The following is a 24,215-nucleotide window of genomic DNA, read 5'->3' as shown; positions in this document are numbered from 1 at the left end:
TTTCTCAAATTCAATATAATTTCATCGTCTTTAATATATCATTCAATTAATTAATTAATTAAAATATTTTATATTATTATTTAGAAGAGTAATAGATCGACATAAGGAAGAGTGATGCTTTATTATTGTATATATGTGTCATCTTATTATTGTATATATGTGTCATCTTATGAGTGAAATATAAGCTTGTATGATAAATATCAATGTGTCACTGTATCAAAAAAAAAATTGTTTTTTTTTCTTAAATTTTCTTTCTCAAATTCTCTTATTCTATCGTTTCTTATTAATATATATTTTTTAAAATTTACAAAAGAAATAAAATATATATATATATATATCCAAATTCTCAAAAATCATCACCAGTTTTATTTATTTTGAAACCAACAAGGCCTATAATATGGAAACAGTTTCCCAAACTAACCTTGTTTGGCGTTCACTTTCCCAAACTAACCTAGTTTGTTCATTTATTCCCAAACTAACCTAGTTTACTATTCAAACTCATTTATTTTTTTATTTTTTATTTTTTTACATTTCAAATTTATTATAGATATATATATTTAAATTATTATTTATATAAATTAAATTATTTATATTTTGATATATATTTTAAATTATTATTTTTATAAATTTAATTATTTATATTTTGATATATAATTTTAATTATTTTTTTTATAAACTTAATTATTTATATTTTAATATAAATATTTAATGGTTCATTAACTTAAGACATATTTTTTTACGACCTTAAGTTAGAAATACAACATATTAAAAATTGATAAAAAATTTATTGTGAAATTATATCACAATGAAAAGTCAAAATTATTTTAATAAAAGACAACCAACAAATATAAATAATAATTTGAATGAAAAGTTGTCAAAATTATTTTAATAAAAGACAACTCAACAAATATAAATAATAATTTGAATGAAAAGTTGTCAAAATTATTTTAATAAAAGACAACTCAATAAATATAAATAATAATTTGAACGAAAAGTTGTCAAAATTATTTTAATAAAAGACAACCCAATAAATATAAATAATAATTTGAATAGTAAAATAAATAAATTTATGGGGATGAAAATCATACTGCCACATATATATATATATATATATATATAAATATATATATATATAATAAATTTGAAATGTAAATATATATATATATATTAAAATATAAATAATTAAATTTATAAAAAAATAATTTAAATTATATATCAAAATATAAATAATCAAATTTATAAAAATAATAATTTAAAATATATATTAAAATATAAATAATTTAGTTTATATAAATAATAATTTAAATATATATATATCTATATATATATATAATAAATTTGAAATGTAAAAAAAAAATTAAAAAAAAAATAAAAAAACTGAGTTTGAATAGTAAACTAGGTTAGTTTGGGAATAAATGAACAAACTAGGTTAGTTTGGGAAAGTGAACGCCAAACAAGGTTAGTTTGGGAAACTGTTCTATAATATGTTGTAATTATATTATAAATAGTTATGGTAAATAATTTCATAAGCCGAGATAGAGATAGAGCTGCAAGCCTGCAAAACATAACTACCCCACCGCGACCGACCGTCTGCCACCACCCTGCGACGTCATTCATATTACGGTGGCCAAGTGGCAGCACTTTCTCTCTTTCTTTCTCTCTCTCTCACACACACATAGACGTGTACAGAAGGGGAGAGAGAAAATGGGTGTGGGTGGGTGGGTGGTGGGGGGTGAGTGTTTGTGGTGGTAGAAAAGACTGGTGGAGTTGTTGTCGTGTGCATATCCCACCACTCTGCGCACGCTAGCAACTTCCACCACTCTTACCCCCCTTATTCATTCAATGCTCCCACCGCTATCTTGCCTAACTTCTTCATCTTCTTCTTCCACCTAATAACAAATATATCCAGATTTGCTTTTCTCTTAACCCTCTTCCTCGATATCTATCATCATCCATGGCCGATCCTGAACCTCAATCTCAGACGACTACTGTTGTTGCTGTTACTACTATCCCTCCTCCTAATCCTAATCCTAATCCTTCTCCTCCTCCCGAAAAGCCTCCCCGCAAATTCCCCGCTCCTTGTTGGACTCAAGAAGAGACCCTTGCCTTAATCGAATCTTACAAAGACAGATGGTACGCCCTCCGCCGAGGCTATCTCCGCACCGCCGATTGGGATGCCGTCTCCGCCTCCATCGCCACCCGATGCCCTGCCCAAGGACTCCCCAAGACCTCCGCTCAATGCCGACACAAGATGGAGAAGCTCCGCCAGCGCTATCGAACCGAAAAGCAACGTTCTCTCTCTTTAACAGGTCGATTCCTCTCCTCCTGGTTCTTCTTCGATAATATGGATTCCATGGAAAATGGACCCAATCATAAGAAACTTGAACATGGAATTGAATCTGCTGCTACTGCCGGCGGTGGTGGTGTCATCCGGATCAAGACGGTCAACGATCGTGATTTCCCCGATTCACTTCTCGGGATCAACAACTGTACTAGTAACAATAATAATAATAAGAAGAAGCAGCTTGGCGGCGGAGGGAAATCGACATACGGTCATCATGATGGAACCGATCCAGGCGACCAAAATTCTGCCATTCTTGGGATTAGGGCAGCAGCAAAGGGTTATTCTCCTAATTTTGATCCCAGGACTGCAAATATCTATTCTTCTTCTTCTTCCTACGTATATGATGACGATCTTCACGTTAACGGAAAGAAGCCGGGAAAAAACCGGGCTGGTTTTGATTTCAACAACACAATCAACAACGGCGCCGGTATTATAGGGTTTAGTGCAAACTTACCGGTAAATCATAACATTGTTTACGCTGCTGCTGCTGGTTACGGTGCCAAAAAAACAGGGAAGGTTTATGTTAATAATCCAGACCACGATTACCAACAACACAACAACGACGGTAGTGGTGGTCTCTGCTTGAAGATTTCCGGTGAAAGAATCTCGGTTCCTTCGGTTTTGAGGATGAAGGAGTGTGATGGGGGGAATCCATTTGATGATAGAAGAAAGATGGAGAACAGAGGAGTTTTTAAGAAGAGGAAGGAAGGATGTCCAATTTCTGAGATGGCATCTTCTATAAAGATGCTGGGAGAAGGTTTTGTGAAGATGGAGAAGATGAAGATGGAGATGGCTAGGGAAGTTGAGAAAACGAGAATGGAAATGGAAATGAAGCGTAATGAATTGATACTGGAATCACAGAGACAGATAGTTGATGCTTTCCTTACTGTATTATTGGAAACTAAAAAGAAGAAGAAGAAGAAACCTGATGAGACTCAGGCATAATCTAATCATAATATATAATATATAAATAGTTTAGTTTCCAATAATTGCTTCATTTCTCTATCTTGAATCTTGATCGATCATTTGAAGAAGTTCAAACCAAGTGAAAGATGTATTATGACCTCATGAATGTGGTGTTTTTCCCATTCATGGACTGTAATTTATGGGTTTGTTTTTAGTACTACTAATAGAGAAACAAATACATGACAATAAACCTTTCTTCATAGTGGATTCCTGTTCACATCTTTGTACAGCAGATATCGGCTTCGAGTTTTACCAAGTGCTGCATACCTAGAAGATAGATAGATGTTAGTTTGAGTTTCGATCTTATAATAGACTGTTTGTTTGTTCTTTGTATTGTACGTACCATTGAGGCACAAATGGCGCCATCCAAATAGAGTCGCCAGCTTGTACTGGATACCTAAAAGAGATGATGAAGTTTTGTTGTTAAATCAAACCCCAATTCGCAAGCCAAGTCAGCTGATGCGAAGAAACTCACCAGTTATCACCTAATCGATAAATCCCTTGTCCTTCTAAAAGCAACAAGCCATGCTGATTGTAATGGATCTCCTATAAAATGCCATAGTATAATGAGGAAATTGTTCAACTATAAAAGGGCAAGGATAAACAATAATACCTTGACATTAAGATATTCTCCTGGCTGAAAATCCATTATCTGCGCATACAGTTATACAGTTATTTTCAATACATGTTACATCGGCCCAGAAAAAAGTGGTAAGAAAATAATTTGATACTCACATGAATGTTGAAGTCATAAGGGATTGATGTTGGAAGAAGCTTCCTGAGTTCAAATACCTAAAAATCGGGAACCATCATGTAACAATGTCCTAAACAACTGATTTCAATCTGTACACTTCAGAGTCTGATGAATCAAAAGCAGTGAAAATATTACCTCCCCAGGAGTATCGAGAAGTGGTTGTCTATCTGTTGAACTCACAATGAGCTCCGTCGTATGATTCTTCAGCGCAACATAACTAAGAAGAAAGAATAATTCAGCTTATTCAGAAACATTGACAGCATACACAAATCTTCTTTTTTATTTAATTGTTTATTTGATGGAGGCTGTTCATCAATGTTGTACAAAAGAAGATCCAAACCTTCTCTCAAATACAACAAGAACAGTAGTTACATAGGTACTTGTGATCAAGTGTTCTAGATTTGGAGGTATGTAGGCATATGAATCTACCTGCATTCGAGAGAGAAGAAGATGGTATTGAAAAAGCATTATGTAATCAATTAGGGACCTGCATAAATCCGAGAAAATAGAAGTCAATCAAACTCATGTACCGACAATTCTTGGCTGAGGCTCGACACACTAGTTAACACCGCTGAGCCCTGAACCACAAAAATGAACCTAGAAAAGACAGTAAAACAGAAGACATAAAAACATGAAAAGAAAAAAAGTACTTCACAACCAACTTCCTTTGGGTAGCCAGTAAAGTAATCCCCACCTTTCAACATCATCTTTAGGAATTGCAGATTTTGAATTTTCTGCCACCAAAAAAAGAAGAAGCAAAATGTATTGATACGTAGAAATCACATTGGTTAGATTCATTTATATCAAACTAACCTTGCATCTTAGCAAGGTACATAACGAAATGTGCTCCCATTTCTGGTGATATGAGATAAGCTCCTAAAGTATTAGTCCTGTTAAGGAAAGTTGAGTTGGATTAGAGCTAAAAATCTATTGCAATGTATCTGAGCTTGAAGGTGGAGATAATAATACCAGTCGGGCAAAGGGCTGAAAACTTGACTTTCGGGCGTGATTAAAGCGTGGTCTCTCTTGTACACACTGCGAGTAAATCCTGGTAAATCTGCCAGAAACAAACAAAACTATGTAACTCCTGAATAGCTATGAAGCATTATAATGGTTGAAGGAGCTCATTTCCATCATAAATAAACCGTTATCCTAAACTCTGTTTTGATTATGCAATTGGAGAATACACTGGCATGTTTCCTTTTTTTTCTTTCTGCTAACTAATAGAGAGCAATACTGGAACCAAAAGCAGAGATTAGCATCAAAGAATAAAGAAATAGTTATGTTTTTTTTTGTATTCATTGAGATCTATTGCATTTGCCGGCGCTGACCTTGTAAATGGGAAGGAGAAAGCGTGGGATTTGTGACTTTCCAATAGAGAGGCGTGGTAATGGAATCTGAATTGACGATCGACGACGACGGTTGAGAACAGAATCCTTCCTGTGCCAGCGCGACATGGAGAATACCTGTTTCCATAGTTGGACGTTATTCAATCGAAGCTATGAATTAAAAAACGAGTAATTGAACAATTTGAAGAGAATGAAAGCGTTAATTGATTATACTTACTCAGAATGATTGGTAGAAGAAAGCGTGAATGGAGAGAGCATACTGAGAAGCTCTGCATCTTCGGAGTATGGAGGGAGGACCGGAGAAGAGACGGCGACTCACACTCTCTCTGATGTGTATGCGTGTAAAGCGCTCTCTCCCTCACTGGCGTCAGTTGTACTTTTTGGAAGTGGTAGTAGGAGATGGATGGCACTTGGGAACTCAGTTCTGAGTCAGCTTTAGACCAGAGGTTTTTTTTAGATTAATCAATCCCTTAATAAAATATAAATAAATTACATCACATCTAACTTATTATTTATATTCTTAATATTATGTACTTATAACTCATTTTTAATAACTTTAATCCCAATGTTACATTTACATTTATAAAACATTTTATATGTTATTAGCAATTTTTTTTAAATATAGCTAAGCTAGCATGACTAAAATTGTTTTTTTTTTTATATATTTTTTTTTCAAAGGTATATATTTCATAATGTTTAGGAATGCTTGATACGTGATATTTTACTTAAAAATGAAAAAAAGACCACATATAAGAAATTAAATATACTTAAATTAAGTCATATTTCAAATTTTAAAAAACTACTTTGAGCACGGATTCCGAGTTCTCGGTAAGTCATCTCTCACTTAATTTGTCATTGTTCTACTTTCTGCATCGTTTCGTCGACTTAGATTTGTTTGCTCCCTTTATACTATTCTTCCTCAGTTTTTGGATCGTTCGAAATTCTTGAAAAATAAAAGTTTAAATATATTCTTATTTTGTTCGGTCCACTCTTTTGGAAAATTTTATTCTTTTTTTTGCGATCTAATGTGCAGTGAGATTGTTGGTTATAAGAATTCATTCGATTATGTATTCTTGATTTTGTTGAAGGGATTGATATATGTTATGTCAGATTGATTTAGTTTGCCAATAAGAAAAATTGTTCATAAAATTTATATCATTAACAATTTCTTGACAATCGGAAAGAATTTGAATCTCATTTTAAATCATAGCCGTATTCGATGAAAGTCGTATGTACGGCTTTGAGGGAAATTTTTCGTATCTTTCGAGATCCACCTTACAATATGGAGTAAAAAAGCTAAAATAAGTGATTTTAGCCCTTATAAAAATAAAACTGATTATTGAACTTCTTTCACGCTTATGTCACGTCGATGTCGAGATACTGCAGAATAAAAAATTGCAAAATTGGATCCAATTTATTGTAATTGATTAGTTAATAGGTTGGTTAACCTTGTTCTAAAACACACGGAAAAAATATTAGCGTATCAAATTATTGCAAATTTGATTGCTCCCATTTTTCCTTTTCAATTTTTTTTAGACTTTAGTACATTTTTTACTCTCTTGTGAGAAAAAAAATGTGAGAAAGAGACATTTGGAAGCAGTCAAATCTAGATAAGTTATAAGAATATATACAATGCTATAATAAATTTATTCTATATCACTAAAACTAATTTATCATAGTAGTTTTACAAATATTTTATTTAAAAATATTTTAAATTTATTTCCACTAATAATATTTTAATTAAAAAAATAAACTCATATTAACTCATGATAATAAACCTAAACTCATGATAAAAAAAATCACCAAAAACTTTTATAAAATTTTTAAAAGTGCCATAACATAAAATAATTCATTTTTTTAAACAAATTAATATTTAATATTTTTGAAACAATCTTTAAATATGCTTTCTTATTTTAAATCTGTATATAATATATATATATATATATATATATATATATATATAAATAAATAAACAATAAATTTAGAGTTAGGTTAATTTAAAAAAAAATGGGTGACTTAAAAAACAAAATAAAATAAATTTTTACATAATAATAAATTATATTAAAAAAAGTTAGATAATTAAAGATTAATTTGACCTTATTTTAAAAAGAAAAAAAATATTATTATTTTTATTTTATTTTTTTGAAATTTTAAAAGTAGCATAATGTAGATCCATAATATATATATATATATGTTAGCCAAAAAAAATTAAGTATTTTTTAAAGGTTTAATAAAAAAATATATTTGAATGGAGCATTATTTTCGAATTAAATAAAATTTGAATTTAGGAAAATGAAACAATTTTTTTATCAACAAAAAAAAACGGGAAGAAAAAACATAAAAATTTGAATCTTATTTAATTTATAATCCTAAGCATTATTTTTGTTCTTATTATTTTGAGAGCAAAATCCCTGGGTTTAAGACTAGGGTTTATCAATGGCCGTTTTCTGTTGAAATTGCAGGACTACACACTTGTATTTTACTGTTATAGTTAACTTTCACTAGTCAATCTCATAGCTTTGTAGATGTCCGGAGCATCCAACACCACTTCAATGGATGCATACGTTTCTTCTCTCTCCAACAGCTTCCGGCAAGTCCCTCCGGTGGCCGTACCGGCAATGTTGGACTGCGTCACTGCTTCCACAAGCTTGACCCCATCGTCTCTCTTATCTGCGCTTTTGGATGCTTTTCCTCATCTTACTAAGGTGCTTCCAAATCTAAATCATGACCCTCAACTAGGTTTTGAAGTGACTGCATAACATGTTATTTCATTATGTTTTCATTTACGAGCTTATTGCAATATGGTCTGCTGTCTTAACATATGCATGTTAGCTCATATCACCGAGTTGAAATGTAAATCCTCAACTTAATTACGTTTTTTTCTTATAATCGTGGCAGGACATTCTCCACCGTGGTGAAAAGTTCGATACTGTTACTTGTAATTATCTCAGGTCCTTCATTTCCGCTCTTTGTCACTTGCTAAAGAAGCCCGGTAAGTGTTTTATTTACACTAGATAGAAACCCATGTAACAGATTTTTCAAGTGGAGATTTAGGTGTTCATATTACAATTACTTTGATAGCTGCATACTTTTATGGCACATGATTTAGTTTCTTTACTTGTATGCTTATGGAAAGATTAATTTAGGATTTCCTTTACAGGAGCAAATCTTGGTCTATTGCAGGCATATTTTCGCTACGTTTTAGCTCCGATGACAAGGCAACTGCACCCAGATGATTTTAACATACTCAGTGAGGTGAAGTAGGAATTTATATGCTCCTCTATACATTAAGGCTTGTATCATAAATTTGTTGAAGTATGGACTGCTTATTTACTATTTTTCCCCATTATTTCAAACCCAGACTGTGGCTTCATTCATTGATGCTGCGAATGAGACAAATAATTGGGAGGTTGTAGAAACAACTTTGTTTCCCTTTTTCCTGAGATTGGTTGGCACGTCTATGGGAATGGTCCAAAGTGAAGAGATGGCAGTTTACCAATGGAGTAGATTCTCCTTCTTCCAGACTTGCAAGGATCAAGAAACTGATACAGAAATCAAAGCAGATGCAATTCCATTGCATGTTTCTTGCAAAATTCTAGCATCAGTATTGGAGATTGCTCTGAGTCAATATTCAAGTAGGCCTGTTGCTGGAAAGATTGCAGGAAATATGCTTTGGGATCTAAGTAGCATGGCCCTACGAATGCTTATGGATGCTGTTGAACCTCGATCTTCCGCAATAAGAGTTCTTTTACCCAGCATATTCAAAGCATTTCTTTTTTGCAATTCTTTTGAAGTTATGGCTGGTGGACAAGTAAACGTCCTTTCCAGGTAATAGAATGAAAATACTATCATATACTTATTCTGTGAAGTAAAATGCTCTTGTGACCTCTACTTTGGAGCCAGAGTTAGTTACCTCTTTAACAGCTTAACATCATACTTATAATTTCAGGGAATATTTCTTTGAGAAAATATGGATGTGCTGCAGAGATCTTTTCCCATTGGGAAGGATAGAGAGAGCAGATGCATATAGTGTGCTTTCTTTGTATTTCTCCAATTTCCTTAATGGATATGAAGGATCTAATGCAATTAACAAGGGAAAAGGATTTGATATTAGAGCGGAAACAGATTTTTGGAGTGAAATAAAAAGAGGCTTGGTACTTACTGCCCCTGTTATTTACCAATACCTTGTTTTGCTTTTGGTATAGGATCCTGGATACCAACTTCTTTTGTTTCTTTTGAAGAGTTTTCAACTTTTTTGTATTTTTCCTTGTAGGTTGATGATGAGGGCATAGTGAGGAAACAATCACTGCATATACTGAAGATGGTTTTACAGTTAGATGAGTTAATTCATCCAGACATTTCTGATAGGTTGTCAAATTCAAAAAGTTCTACAACTCATGCTTTAACAAAAAAGGAGCGATGGGCTGAAACTGAAGCCAAATCATTGGGCGTTGGGAAAGAATATGACACACATCATAAATGGGGAGCATTCTTTCTTCTGTATGAAATGCTGGAAGAATATGGTACTCACCTGGTTGAAGCCGCTTGGAACCATCAGGTTATCATGCTTCCTTTTGACAAATTCATCCAACGTTTGATTCCGAAATCCTATAGTTAGTCCTGGCTCCAGAGTATTGGGAATATGCTCTATGCTGGTTACTTATGAAAATTAAAAAACACAATGGGCTGTTTTATCAGCATTTTTTTTTCACTTTGACGATGATACAAATTTGTTATATTTGTGAAAAATCACAATGATCTAAAAATGATTTGATCATGATCCATAAAATAGTCATAGTGATGATTGTGAAAAAAATTTCTCTATACAATATAATTTGGATCATGATCTAAAAAATAATTTGTCTACCAAATGAAACAACAAAATTCACACTATAATCTGGATGATGATCGATGATCCAACAAAATAATTTGATCATAATTTAGAAACAATCTTATACCAAAAAAATTAAATTACTTTCAAAATTTTAACTTAAGTGTTTTTTCAAATAGGCTCATTATCAATCTATTGACTGACAGGGATGATGGAATGAGCAATGTACACATATCTATTTTCTGCATAAGTTCAGAATCTCGTATATTTGTGATAATTTTGAGTAAAGAAATTTACTTGGTTATAGGCTATAGTTTGCAAGAGTGAAAATTATCTACAATTTGATCTTTGTATATTAGTGACCATGGAATGTGATATTGCCTATGATATAGTAAAAATCCTTGTGCATTTTGAATGCTCTTGGTTGTTGAGATTTCAATATCCAAGGTCTAGTCAATCTCTTAGCAATATGCTTCAACATTATTGTTTTACATTATAAGTAACTGATAGTACAATGCCTTTTGCAGATAACTTTGTTATTGCATTCTTCCGTAGAATGTGGTGTTACTTCAAGCCATATTTGTGAAGGACTTCATCAGAATGAAATAGGGGCATCATCAGAAATGTTTAGTTGGTTAATTATTTTGTGGGAGAGGGGATTCTCACATGATAACCCTCATGGTATTATAACTTACTGGTGCTGGTATTGAAAAATTAATTAAAGTTCATTTGTTGTATTAGTATCTTATTACAAAATTTGATTTATTTGACTTCTTGTTTTAGTTTTGTGTGATTCATTGTTGATTCTCCAGTTCTTACATTTTCTGGTTTGTTGCACTGCAGTTCGATCCTTGATCATGGACTCTTTTTTGGACATAGAGTGGTCCAGCTATGGAAGTTGTGTGAAACTTGTCCCTGAAGTATTCCTGCTTGGTCCATTTATTAAAGGATTAGATGATCCTGTGCATCATAAAGAATTTGGTACTTTCTCAAATTTCTATTATTGGTTAATTGGTGAAAGAACTCCATGCACCATCATTCATTTTAACCTCTGCTTCCAAGCTATACACATTTAGCTACCTCCAGTACAAATTGTGCAGCCTGAATTCCCGTGTGCTCGCCTTTTGTATGTTGACTTCTGAATATTACTATAAGTAACTTGATTAGATTATGCTTGCATGTACTGTGATCAAATAGATAAATAGTTCTCTTATAACCACATATGCACTACTTGTTGGGCTCTATCGGTTCAAGTAATTATTTTATTGTACTATGTGTTCTGTAATACTGCTGATTATTTATGTTGTACTTCTCATCATTTTTGTGGTGTAGGAGCTAAAGGCAACTACTCTTCAAGGACTATCAAAGGTGCAGTGAAATTTTTTCACCAATATTCTAGTTACCTAAATTCAAGGTACTCTATACTGTTAATTAGTCTTTTTTGAGTCACAGCTGGTTATGATTGTTACACTAGTTGCCTCCAGATGCATTTATCCATAAATTAGCTACAGACGTCATGTTTCCTATTTTTGTTGAGAAACTAATAAAAGTTGATTATCCCCCAGTTACAAGTCTCTTGGAATTGTTATGAAGTTTATCATTTGCACAAGCAGAATGGAGTACTTCTTCCACTTAACTCACTTTTCATTGTGGCGTATGACTGCAGGAAACATATTAGTTTCCTGAGGAATTTAGCCTCTGTTGCTAGAAAGCATTCCTTTGGGCGAGCTGGATTGATGAGCCTTGCAGAATGCATTGCTTCAGCTGCTATTGGAGCTCGAGTTCACAGGAATGGAGTTGTTAAATTGTCCAATGGTCCTGACATGGTCTCAGTTGAAGCTGTTACAGAAAGTGTCCCTCACAGTGAGGACATAAAATTGCTGGATGTTTTGAGATATGTAATCGAGAATAGCAAACAACATTTCAATCCTAAATATCGTCTTCAAGGTCTCTGTTCATTTTCCTGTTTAGCTTTTACTGTATACTAATCTTTACATTGGTTGAGCAAATATCAGTGGATAGTTTAATGATAGTGTCTGAATATTTTCTTAAATATCTAGTTTGTGAAAAGATCCTGGATGCCATTTCTTCAACTATTCATGCATTTGATGTGCCTTTTGAGGTCCTTCTGCTCTTCATTTCAGCCGTGCCCCGGGAATTTTCTGATTATGGTGGTAGGACTATCTGTGGCCTTCTTTTCATCTTTTGCACTTCAAACTCCAGCTTCATGTTTCTGTCCTATTTGTAATCTTATTGGTATTCTGTTTGGATGTTTGTTGAATCCATCTACTTGTTTTTTTTTTCTCAATTTGAGGTCCTTTATATGAGAAAGTACATGAATGGTTGCAAGCTCCAATTCACAAGCATCTTGATTCAAGTTGTTGGTGCTCCAAGCTTTGGGAAAATATTAGTAATTTTCCTTTAAGTTTCATTCGTTCCAACTGTTCCAATGGTATTCCTGTTACTTACAATGATGAGGAGATAGATGCCTGGGAATCTGAAGCAAAGAGATGGGCTAAAGTTGTTTTTCTTGTAACCAACAGGGATTCTGATTTAGACCCCATATTGATGGTTAGTTTTTTTTATCACTGGTATTCAGAATTTTTTTCTTAATTTGCAGTGCTATTTTATCCTCATTATCATGCACTATGCATTTCCAAGTGACATTCTCTTAGCATCCTTGTGCGTGTGCTGGTTATTTCCCTTAATGCTGGGTTATATTAGTGACAATTGCACTAAAGGTTAATACTGCACTTGTTACTTTGATACAAGATTTTAAATTGATTTTTCTGTGTACCATAAGATATAAATTGTTTTATTCGCTAGTTGGAGAAACCGTTTAGCTGAAGAGTGTGATTTCAGAATATGTTTTGCTTCAATCTGTCTCATGTTTCCAGTTTCTTTTGGTTCTATTTTCATATGGGCTTCTTCATACCATGCTCCAGTTAAGAGAGATATCCACATATCAACCTTAATCTGTTTCTACTCATTTCATCATACAGAATTAAATTATTTTGATACAGAGGTCCCATGCTAATACATGGGGAATATCTGTGGTGATATTGGTGTCTTCTGTTCTATTACGATGCATCTCATACTTATATTTAAGGGACAGCTTAATTTTTGTGTGCGATATCACTACTTATGTGATTGGCAATCTTGGATTGACACATTTACTCTTGCAGCTTCTTCGAGTTCAGGGAACTGATTTCTGCAAAGAAAGCTATCAGTCTGACACGTCTGTGAAGTTTCTTATCCTTATTTCCAGTCTAGTTCAAGAGCTTGAGATTATGCAACAGAGAATCAGTGACGGTGGAATGAAAATCACAAGCACCAAAGGAGATGTTACATACAAAGTTGACCATTTTAGTTCTGCGGCAACTAACACCCTTTTCAAGAAGTTTGCTGATTTGTTTCTCTCATTCTTGGTATGTATTATACCATAAAATGATCAATTTAATTTACTGCTATAATCTTTTGTACCACTTATTATGATAGTTTTTGCTTATCATTTATAGGGTCCTTTTGTTTCTTTTGCCACGTCCTCTTGCTCCGTGTTTTGGTCTGGTGATTTGATGGTAGACAACAATCTACCTTGTTCTGTTCGAGGAAAACTTGGAGGACCAAGTCAGCGTCGACTTTCATCATCTACTACTGCTTCTGTGCTACAAGCTGTATGATCCCCATCTGCTTTCTATATTGAACATCAATACCACATAGATGCTCATCTTGTTGGTTTATGTTAACTTATTTTGGATGGTTTTTGGCTGACTCATTGAGTGAGGAATGTTTATGAGCTTGCTGCTTTAACATCACTTGCTCTCTTCATTGTCTGATCTGGTTTCACTTATTAACTATCACTAGCCAAATTATAATACTTGTGATCTTGATCTGTTTACCTTAATGTCCTTTATACTAATAAAAGTGCTTTCTTATAAAAAATGTACTTCTAGATAATTTGATTATACTAGGATTCTTTTAAATGTTAAAGTTTGAAATAAATTGAGTTGTTGTAAACACGGTTCTAATAATACAAATAATGTCCATACTAAGTCTTGAACATTGGACTTGAATGTCTCAACCATCATGCCACGTTGAACTGGTACTATTTTTGTTGTTTATGTTGGATATCTCGTAGATTGCACTCCCATGAGGCTTGCAACATATAAACTGATATCGCTATTTCATGCATCATGTAGGAATAAAATTCAAGGTTCATGACTAATTTATCTTGATGAAGATAGGTTTCATGCTTAGTGGAATGGTTTTAATAAATAGCTTTCCTTTTTTAGAAAAGCTTTCATCATAGTATAAACTATCTCCTGCCATGAACACTTGCAGTCACACTGTGGTTTGTGCTAGTTTGCTTGTCATATTGATTGCCATGTAGTGTGCTTATCAGATTCATAAACTTATTTATTTCTATATTAGTTCTCATAGAAGCTACTTTATTGTCCTTCCCGTTGGACAGATAATTTCTGTGAAGGCAGTTGCATCCATATCTTTGTGGTGTGTGAAGCTGAAAAGTGGCCATTCTCTCAAGTTTGCTTTCACCTTTTTGTGGGATTTCTTCTGGAAACTTGTTTCATCTCCAAAATGTGATTCTGAGGTACCTTTAGTTCAATCACAAAAATATGAATTGAAGAACAAGCCTGCTAAAGTGCTATCCTGTTAACTACATTCAATTTAATTGATCTTCACAGACTGCAGCAGAAATCTACCTGGGGGCATATGAAGCACTATCTCATGTTCTAAAGACCATCGTGTTTGCATTCACTCCTTTATCTCTGGATATTGTTATAAACAATGACAAACTATTGTCAAGCAACGCAGAGTGTTGTGGTCCACTAGATGGTCTAGCCCTTTCTTTTGTCCAGAACATCAGTGATCTCATTGCAGTTGAACATTTAGCACGTAGTCGCCGGGCAGTTTTGATCAACATGAAGGTGATTTTGTACTGTTCTCTTTCTCATTGTGGCAACCATGGAAAGGATGATAGTGCCAAATGTGTCTTGATGTCTGCTGCACTATTCCTCTTTATTTCCCTCAATAATGTATTCTACTTTTATATATGTATAGCCTTCTATCCATTGACATGCCATGCCGGCTTCTTAAGTTATGTTTTTAGTTTCTAAGACTTTAACAATGTATATATATATATATATACACATACACATACACACATGTATACATATTTGGGTGGGTGGGGGATTTGTGGCTCCTCTTTCTAAGCAATTGAAGTTGGGTGTATATCAATCATGTTATTGAGCAAGTTCTATATCTTCTTGTCTTAAACGTTATTTAGATTTGCTTATCAAGTAAGCTCATTACAAGTAATTTGTTATGATCATTTTCAGTGGACCTGCCTGGAACTTTTGCTGTCAATTCCAAGCCGTGCTTTTCAGGATGGAGTTTCTAAAGAGAACACTTATTTCTTCTCAAAAACCAGGCTTCAAGAGATATTTGGTGATCTTGTTGATAGGTTTGATATGAATACATCATGTGCTTGAGTATGATTGCCCTACTGTACGAGATTGCTTACTCTGGATCGTTTTCATTTTATCCTATGTTAGAAATGGTGATAATTATTCGAATGCTTCTCGCATTCACAACAATTTTTTCATTAATGAAAAGTTTACCCTTTATTCAAAACAAGTAATGGTGATAATTATGTGAACTTGTTCGGTTTGATCATTTTAGTTTTTAGGCCTAAGTTGTCAAAAATACATTAATTGAACCAGATTTACACCTGCCTTTTAATTGTTTGCTAGTTTTTCTTGGTTTAGCAATTATGCAAAAGTGAAGGCAAAATAGCTGCTTCTCTATCTGAATTTGGCTTTTATCTGTGTAAGATTCTTCTTCTACGCTGCTTTATGCTCACAATTTCTCTAAACAATTTCAGCCTTGAGAATGCTGGGGATGCTTCAGTTTTGCCCATGTTGAGGTCAATCAGATTGGTACTGGAACTGTTCGGCTCCATCGGTGTGGGCTCGAGTTTGTCCTCAGTTGATGGATCGGATGTACAGGTTTGATCTTCCTCCCACATTTTCTATTGCAAGTTAGTGAAAACGGAAAGGGCACTTGTGATTTTATTTCTCATAACTTGGTGATAGAATGTGCTTGTTCTTCTTTAGTTGTCTATTGATAATGGAAGTTGGAACTCATAGTCTTATGGTTAGGTATTTCCTAGGAATTGTAAAATCTCCCTGACTGAACCCTTTATGGGCCAGATTGCAATTTTTATACTCTCTTCTCTCAACTAGCTGGTATTTAATACAATACGTTTAATGGTATCGGCTGACTTAAAATCCTCTATATCTTTTGCAGATAGTGTGGCGTTTGGTTCAATCTTCTTGGATATTGCATGCAAACAGCAGTAAGCGCAGGGTTGCACCTATTGCTGCACTTTTGTCATCTGTTCTGCATTATTCATTGTTTCCGAATGAAAACATGCATGAATCTAACTCTGAACCTGGTCCTCTAAAGTGGGTCAGTGATACATCACATCTTATTGTGCTAAAAATAAAATTATGGCAAAATTTATCTTCAAACAGTACTCATGGGGTTTACAAACATCTATTCCATTTTTTGAAATCAGTTCATTGAGAGAATTCTTGAAGATGGCAAAAGAAGTCCACGGACTACTCGTCTTGCAGCACTTCATTTAACAGGGCTATGGCTCTTATATCCTCATACTATAAAGTACTACATGAAGGAGCTGAATCAGTTGACTCTTTATGGTTCTGGTAATTTAGAAGCCTAGAATATGCTCACTACATTTCCACCCCCTTGTTGGGTTTGTCCTCCAAGTTCATTTAGAGGTTGTTCATTGAATGATTTACTGTTACGTGTTCTTTGCCAGTTGCCTTTGATGAGGACTTTGCAGCGGAGCTGATCAGTAATGATGATGCAAAAACTGAATTGGCGTTGTTAGCTAAAAGCCCAGATGCTGAGCTCACTGAAGTAAGCGTAATTTCATTATAAGATTGATTTCCATTTTCAACCTCAGATACTCAAGAATAGACCATATCTTCTAAAGATCACATTTGTTGTGTCGTTAATTCTGTTCTAAATATATTTTTCCTTTATGTAGGAATTTGTCAACACAGAGTTGTTTGCTCGTGTATCAGTTGCTGTTCTTTTCCAGAAGTTGGCAGATTTAGCGGCTAAAGTGGACTCAGATAATATCAAGGAAGTCTGCCATGTTGCCCTTGAATCAGGCAGAATGTTCTTGCTTGAGTTGCTGGATTTTGCGGTATGCGTTTTACTGATGATGATGCCAAATCGTTAGCAGTTAACATCAATTAAAATAATCAAATGACTAGATTCTGACGTTATAAACTTGAGCCATAAAAAACTGGTGCTCTGCATCCTTCATTTTTTATGTTAATGTAAAAATGATGTTTTATTTTTTGTAAAGTTGTTGAATGTGTTACTTGATTGGTTATTTTTCTAAATCATTTGTAATATTATTTTATGCAGGTTAATGACAAAGAGATTTCAAAGGAGTTGTACAAAAAGTATAGTGGGGTAAACACTATTTTTCTCATATTTATACTTTAAGATATCTATATTTAGTAACCCTTCCAGGTAGCTCAAGTGGAAAGAGTCTTTTCACTCACCTAAGAGGCTGAGGTCTCAATTTTGATTCTCACTAAGAACACTTTGATTTTAAGTTGGATCATGTCGGTAGGATGTTGTGCTAGCCTCCTCCAGGGAATAATTTTAGGTCGCAAAAAAAGAAGATATCTTAGTTAGATTGTTGCGAAACATGGTATCACAAAAATAGGCACAGTAAAGGAAGTTCAGATAATTCTTATTGACCTGTATGCTGTTGTCATTTGATTTACTTGTCCATACTTTCAAAAATTCTAATTTTAACCTAGTTATATTAGTATTCTGCACTCTTATTTACCATTCTGTATCCTTAACAGGTACACAGGCGTAAAATTCGTGTTTGGCAAATGATCTGTATTTTGTCACCATTTGTTGATGAAGAAACAGTGGACAAAGTTACATCATCCATGCACATCTGCCTCGATGTAAGGAGATCATTTCTTGTGTTCACTGCAATCACGTCTAGTTCTGTTTCCATATCAGTCCTGTGTTGTTTGATGACTTTGCAAAGAACTCATAGTATCACACCTCAATTCGATTTTATTCCATCTTCTTTTAATGAGACTAAGTAGGTCACCTCACTAACGGTGTCCTGTTTCATTGCAGAGAAACAATCTACCAGCTGTTCGCCAATACTTGGAAACTGTTGCTATCAATATATATTTGAAATTCCCATTGCTGGTTAGTGTTGATTCAAGATTCTAGCAACTCTGTTCTTGTGAATTATGTGAACCTTCTTTTGCATTCAGTCTATCCATATAATTCTCAGTAGTTGTGATATTTCCATGTTGTCATTCTCTGATATCTGCTTTATCTTAATGGTTTTATCACATTCCACACCATTTTTTTTCATTTGATTCATCTGGGTATTTCCTTTTAATGATGGGAATTTAGGATCTCTAGAATTAGTTAACCATACCAAACATTCCAATTTATACTTGCCTTATCTGAGCTCAATGATTTCATTCTCCTCACGCTCTTAATAGATCTTGCTTGATTCTCGTATCTAGACAAGACTTAGGTACTAAAAACAAATACTATGGCTATTTCTATGGCAGGTTAAGGATCAGTTACTTCCGATTTTTCTTGACTACGATATGAGGCCTCAGGTATGTATTATTATTGTCTGTCGATAGCATATTAAACTTTAGTTTCAGAGATTGGACTAGTCACCAAAGGATGGGAAACATGGAGAGTAGGTTTAGGAGGGAGGGACTTGCATTAAAGGAGTGAAAGAGAATTAAAACTACAATAAAGAGTATTTAGACGGGAAAAGTTGTGGACAAAAGTATTATTGATTAACTGCATGATCATCAAAGATGAGAAAGAAATGGGTAAGAAATAGAGAAGAAATATGAGATCACATACACAAACTTTTTCAGAAGGAGCTAACACATATATAGGAGCTAATTTAAAAAGCAACATTACTCGTGAACTTTTGATAAATGATGCAAAGAGACCTAATGGTGATCATTGCCATGGCAAATAGGGACGTTGTCAGACATCAATCATCCTAATCAGCTTGCCATGTCATATGCTTAACTACAAATTTGGGTTTGCCATGATGGAGGGTAATGTTGGGTCTATTTGCTATATATATATGGTCTTTTTCTTCCAAAAAGAATACAGAAATAATACTGATCCCCACTTTAGCTGGCAAAGTTTTTTCTCTCTTTCCTCAAGTCTATAGCATCAGTATCATCACAGTTCAGTTGTTAGAAAATCGCTTTGATGTAATCCAAGTTTGTACTATTGGAACGTGTGATGCCTTGCATCTGTAAACTTTGAAGGAACAAATTGAAGGCCCATTGGATTCCAAACTTTTCATGGTAGCCAGTATAAAATATACGACTAAATGAAGCCTCAGTTGTCTTTTTTTTCCTTTTCTGATCAAAGAACCTCGGATATGCCATTCCTTCAAATTCCTGCACTGATATAACTATACTAACATAATACATGGACTGCAGGCTCTGTCCTCTTACGTATTTATTGCTGCTAATGTCATTATGCATGCATCACCGGAAGTTCAGCAAAAGCACTTGGAAGAATTGCTTCCCCCCATAATCCCATTGTTGACCTCACATCACCACAGTCTAAGAGGTTTTACACAGGTTTGACAATATTCTTCCTTATTGTTAAATGAATTGTATCAACTTGGCCTTGATTGGGGAGACTAGGATTCTCCCTAAAAAATTGATTCTCAGCATAAAATTGGTCACAGATTCTTACTATTCAAATTAGAAATATTTTATATTTTATATATTAGCATATTTCCTTAGATGTTGGATGTAAAGTGTATACATAGAGGCTTGTACTCTAGTTGTAGTCATTCAAAACTAATGAAATGATTCTCTTATTTATCCAGTTTGCGGTGTCCCTTAACTTTGAAATAGCTTTGATCAATTGTTGTCTCCCTTGATTTATTGTAGAACTAATGATTCGAGAACACCCATTACCTAGATTTTATTAAATATGTATATATATATTTAATCCTAAAATCATTAAAGATAATAGTCCGAATCCAAATCAACCAACCCCTTGATGCAGCTCTGTAACATGTTTTCCCTTGTTTCTTGATGCAGTTACTTGTTTACCAAATTTTTAGGAAGTTGCTTCCTTCACTGGACTCTTCCACTTACGAAATATTGCCTCTAGAAAAAAAGTGCTTTGAAGATTTGAAATCCTACTTAGCAAAGAGCCCTGATTGTACACGGTATGTTTGTTCATCCATTTGGATCCTTAAGTTGATTTCTGCCTATCTTTTTTTTTTTTCTGTTTTTGTGACCTGGGTTTATTTCCAGCTTACGAACATCAATGGAAGGCTATCTGGATGCTTTTAATCCAAAGGACTCTGTCACCCCTGCTGGAATTTTTTCTAACCGGGTCGATGTTAGTGTTATACTCAAGCTTTACCTATGATTCATATTTTTGGATATCTTAATTATTGACCTTTTTTGTTCTATTCAAGGAGAGTGAGTTTGAATGTGTACCAATGTGTCTTATGGAACAAGTAATCAATTTCCTAAATGTAAGAATTCTAGATAATTCCTTTGATACTTTCTGATGTAAAGGGTGACTCATACTTAAGATCCACAGGAAGTAAGAGAAGGCCTTAGAACTTCAATGGCTAAGGATGCTGAAACTATCAAGAGTGAGAGCCTAAGACTTACCAAGGAACCCCCAAGTGCAGGAATGTTAGATGATGAAGGCAGAGAGAAATTGCTTAGCCAGGCTCATGATGATATATTAATGAATTTCCAGAGAAAGATTACTGTGTCCACCAACCATGAGAAGCATGAAGTTTCAGATCATAATGATTCCTTCAGTAACAAAGACTACTTAGCTCCTCTCTTTGGTAATCCCAATTTTTCCACTATCAGAAATTACAATGTTTGCATCTTTGCACATATTGGTTGCAACTCTACTAAGATTTTCATAGGATCTTTTGTAACGGTAGTATTATGATATATTAGTCTTAGTGTAGGGGTAATATGCAATTATAAAGATAGTATGGTAATTAATAGAGTAACTTAGTTGGTTAGTAGCTTATAAATAGTAAGAGTATGTATTATTTAAGGAAATGTAAGTGAGATAAAGAATGGCCTAAACCTCAGAGAAATAATTTAGATTCAATACTATTTCATCCATTCCTTCAAATAATACATTACTTGTGCTTATAACAATATTACATTTGGTTTGTACTGGGTTGGAATCAGCAATGGAAAAGGAAGATCAGCTTCTTGATCAGTTATTGCACTCAGAAGCTGCAGCCGTAGAGAAGATAACAGGTGGTCGTCAACATTTAATTCTTGTGGCGTCACTACTTGACAGGATTCCAAACCTTGCTGGCTTAGCACGAACATGTGAGGTTTGTGTCCTAATAGTTTTACAACTTAAAACTTTAGATGTGACTAATAATTTTTTTGTGAAGGTTTTATTCTGATATTTTAATTTCTTCTTCAGGTTTTTAAAGCATCTGGTTTAGTTGTTGCTGACAAAAGTATAATGAAAGACAAGCAGTTTCAACTTATCAGGTCTGACAATGGTGACATTGCCATATTTTTGTTGAATTATTGATTCATATTTTATTTTCAACTACTATCGTCATGTAATGGACCTACCCTAGAGTAACTCAAGTGTTGAACAAAGACGCACAGGGTTGATTCCCAGTTTCCCACTTATAGCACCTTGATTGAAGTGGGAGGAGATCGCAGTGGGATGTTGTGCTAGACTCCTCCAGAGAAAAAAAAAATCTTAGTCTAAAAAAAAATTTATCTCATGATTGTGAAAAAATAAAATGTTTTGTTTTGCATGCAGTGTGACAGCTGAGAAGTGGGTTCCAATGATAGAAGTCCCAGTTAATAGTTTGAAGGTTTTCTTAGAGAGAAAGAAGCAAGATGGTTTTGCTATCTTGGGTTTAGAGCAAACCGCAAACAGTGTATCTCTTGACAAGTATGCTTTCCCCCAAAAAACGGTACGTAGACGAAGTAATGAAGATTATAGGGCCCATGTGGAAAAGCCTTTTTCTTGTATTGCTGATAAGTATTTTTTTTTCCAAATGGGCTCTATGTTGTTGTAATAAATTTAAAACAAAAATAGAGAAACTGAAGGGATTTTTGTTTTCATGGTGGTGGTGATATAATAGGTGTTGGTTCTTGGGCGTGAAAAGGAGGGGATACCGGTGGACATAATTCATATGCTAGATAAATGTATAGAAATACCGCAGTTGGGTGTTGTGAGATCACTCAATGTACATGTCAGCGGTGCCATTGCACTATGGGAATATACTCGACAGCAAATGTCCCTAAAGAGCTGAATTTGTTCTTCAACATAAAAGGAAAGGTCTGTTTGTTCTTGTTATTTATCTTGTGGGACTACAATGTTCCTGCCATTTATTTGGAAAACCTGGAAGAGTGGTATAAATTAATTTGATAGAAAGATTTAGGTTCTATAGAAATGGTATAGTCATTTATTTAATCTCTGTATCAATGTACTCTATCAATCATGAAAAAATCTACAAGTTTGTTGAAATATTTTTATATAATTTTCTTAATAAACATGTTTGATGTAGCTTATTATGTTTTCAGGGTATGGTCTGTTTTAATTTATTTGTGTAGTCGTCAAACAGCATTATTATTATTACAGGAATCTCTTCTTGCTCTCTTTCCTATTCTTGAAATGGATAGTGGTGGTTAGAGATCTTAAGAAGCTTGAAACTGTATCACCCCATTTCCCCCAACAAGTAGGCTGTCCACCACTTTTCTTCGACTTGCTACTTATCTGTGTTATCTCATTCTGCAAATTGAACCCATTTGTGCAAAATGAAGAATCATCACAGACCAAATAAAGGTGCAATCTTTAGTGATGAAGAAACTAATAACATGAATTAATGTTAAAATTAAAGAAATTCATGAGAACCCATTTGACAATTTGATCAAAACAATCTAAAGACAATAATGTTTTAGCGTACCTTTGTGGTATTATTATTACTGTTATTGTTGGTGGTGGTGGTGGAAGAAAGATGAGTTGCAGGGAAAGGAGATGATGATGATGAAGATTGTCTGAGTTGCCTTGAATAATTGAGGAGCTCAGCTTTCCTGTTATAATATTTGTTACCATTTGATTTTGATTTTGATGATAATCTTCTTCTTAGTTGTTGTGTCTCCACATACACAGTCACCACCACACCTGTCTCTTTCAATGTTTTCTCCTGGGAAATAATTACAACTAATTAACACCCAAATGATCATATCTTAATTTGCTAATAATTACTTACCATTATTACTTTGATCAAACAAGATATCAAAAAAGAGCTAGTGTAGAAGGAAGACCAAGAAGAAGAAAAGCATCGATTATCATTTCAGAGAGAGATGAATAAAGTATATATATATATAATATATATGTGGAATGACATTATTGGTTACATCGCTACATATCAAAATTAAGGAATATAAAACTCCCATACGTGTAGAATGTAGACTGAGTCTCTTCTTTATTGTAATAGTTGTTAACTTTTTAATATAAAAAATACTTTGAAACAATTATCTTAAATAAACAAATAAAATTACTATTTCTAAATGAAAATAATATAAAAGAAAAACCCAACAAATGCTAAATCCCAATCATTATTAATAGATTCTCATAAATGTCATCTATTTTGCAAGTCTCTATGCGTTACTATCATCAATGTTCAATGGATATATACTTCTTCATCTTTTTTCTAAATAAAGCATTTTTTTTTAAAAAAAAAAATGCAAAAGCCCAATAAGAATTTAACCCAATTAGTGATGAATTGGGCCATACGCGCCCAATAAGAAATAAACCCGATTGGGAATATCCGAACCGTTACATAAT

General features: G+C 33.9%; 4 protein-coding genes across 4 annotated transcripts; 2 read left to right on the top strand and 2 right to left on the bottom strand.

Annotated features, from left to right (window-relative positions):
- Window positions 1-1,700: 1,700 nt before the first annotated feature.
- LOC124930068 lies at window positions 1,701-3,470 on the top strand. The gene has a single exon (XM_047470436.1). It carries the CDS (start codon window positions 1,955-1,957, stop codon window positions 3,287-3,289), a length of 1,335 nt encoding a protein of 444 aa, XP_047326392.1. The 5' UTR covers window positions 1,701-1,954; the 3' UTR covers window positions 3,290-3,470.
- Window positions 3,436-5,818, bottom strand: LOC124930069 ((S)-ureidoglycine aminohydrolase). The gene is made up of 13 exons (XM_047470437.1): window positions 5,631-5,818; window positions 5,396-5,530; window positions 5,034-5,121; window positions 4,878-4,954; window positions 4,759-4,798; window positions 4,595-4,661; window positions 4,405-4,493; window positions 4,200-4,281; window positions 4,046-4,102; window positions 3,924-3,962; window positions 3,786-3,856; window positions 3,654-3,707; window positions 3,436-3,577 (listed from the first exon to the last, which is right to left on the bottom strand). The coding sequence occupies exons 1-13, from the start codon at window positions 5,686-5,688 to the stop codon at window positions 3,508-3,510; spliced, it is 927 nt and encodes a 308-aa protein (XP_047326393.1). The 5' UTR covers window positions 5,689-5,818; the 3' UTR covers window positions 3,436-3,507.
- Window positions 5,819-7,807: 1,989 nt separating this feature from the next.
- LOC124928866 lies at window positions 7,808-22,924 on the top strand. The gene is made up of 35 exons (XM_047469114.1): window positions 7,808-8,118; window positions 8,312-8,405; window positions 8,574-8,668; window positions 8,775-9,241; window positions 9,363-9,567; window positions 9,687-9,971; window positions 10,772-10,925; window positions 11,088-11,225; window positions 11,577-11,658; window positions 11,911-12,191; window positions 12,305-12,418; window positions 12,559-12,815; window positions 13,430-13,672; window positions 13,763-13,918; window positions 14,716-14,853; window positions 14,948-15,190; window positions 15,602-15,726; window positions 16,147-16,270; window positions 16,572-16,733; window positions 16,843-16,990; window positions 17,107-17,207; window positions 17,338-17,499; window positions 17,727-17,774; window positions 18,179-18,286; window positions 18,468-18,542; window positions 18,920-18,970; window positions 19,829-19,972; window positions 20,444-20,574; window positions 20,663-20,750; window positions 20,830-20,889; window positions 20,958-21,216; window positions 21,578-21,729; window positions 21,825-21,895; window positions 22,179-22,335; window positions 22,507-22,924. Exons 1-35 carry the CDS (start codon window positions 7,939-7,941, stop codon window positions 22,675-22,677), a joined length of 5,469 nt encoding a protein of 1,822 aa, XP_047325070.1. The 5' UTR covers window positions 7,808-7,938; the 3' UTR covers window positions 22,678-22,924.
- On the bottom strand, window positions 22,883-23,703 carry LOC124928867. The gene is made up of 3 exons (XM_047469115.1): window positions 23,638-23,703; window positions 23,332-23,571; window positions 22,883-23,156 (listed from the first exon to the last, which is right to left on the bottom strand). Exons 1-3 carry the CDS (start codon window positions 23,638-23,640, stop codon window positions 23,001-23,003), a joined length of 399 nt encoding a protein of 132 aa, XP_047325071.1. The 5' UTR covers window positions 23,641-23,703; the 3' UTR covers window positions 22,883-23,000.
- Between the last annotated feature and the right edge of the window lie 512 nt (window positions 23,704-24,215).

The sequence above is a fragment of the Impatiens glandulifera genome, chromosome 3 (assembly GCF_907164915.1).
Source record: "Impatiens glandulifera chromosome 3, dImpGla2.1, whole genome shotgun sequence".
In the NCBI taxonomy this organism is placed as follows: domain Eukaryota; kingdom Viridiplantae; phylum Streptophyta; class Magnoliopsida; order Ericales; family Balsaminaceae; genus Impatiens; species Impatiens glandulifera.
This window is presented reverse-complemented; position numbering and strand designations above follow the sequence as displayed.

Coding starts and splice junctions, on each gene's coding strand:
- LOC124930068 (XM_047470436.1), top strand. CDS start 1,955: ATGGCCGATCCTGAACCTCAATCTCAGACGACTACTGTTGTTGCTGTT.
- LOC124930069 (XM_047470437.1), bottom strand. CDS start 5,688: ATGCAGAGCTTCTCAGTATGCTCTCTCCATTCACGCTTTCTTCTACCA. Junction 4,282..4,404: donor CTTGTTGTATTTGAGAGAAG/GTTTGGATCTTC, acceptor CTTTCTTCTTAG/TTATGTTGCGCTGAAGAATC. Junction 3,578..3,653: donor GCGCCATTTGTGCCTCAATG/GTACGTACAATA, acceptor TCTATCTTCTAG/GTATGCAGCACTTGGTAAAA.
- LOC124928866 (XM_047469114.1), top strand. CDS start 7,939: ATGTCCGGAGCATCCAACACCACTTCAATGGATGCATACGTTTCTTCT. Junction 19,973..20,443: donor GTCTAAGAGGTTTTACACAG/GTTTGACAATAT, acceptor TTCTTGATGCAG/TTACTTGTTTACCAAATTTT. Junction 21,730..21,824: donor GCTTAGCACGAACATGTGAG/GTTTGTGTCCTA, acceptor TTTCTTCTTCAG/GTTTTTAAAGCATCTGGTTT.
- LOC124928867 (XM_047469115.1), bottom strand. Junction 23,157..23,331: donor GTAATAATAATACCACAAAG/GTACGCTAAAAC, acceptor TTCAATTTGCAG/AATGAGATAACACAGATAAG.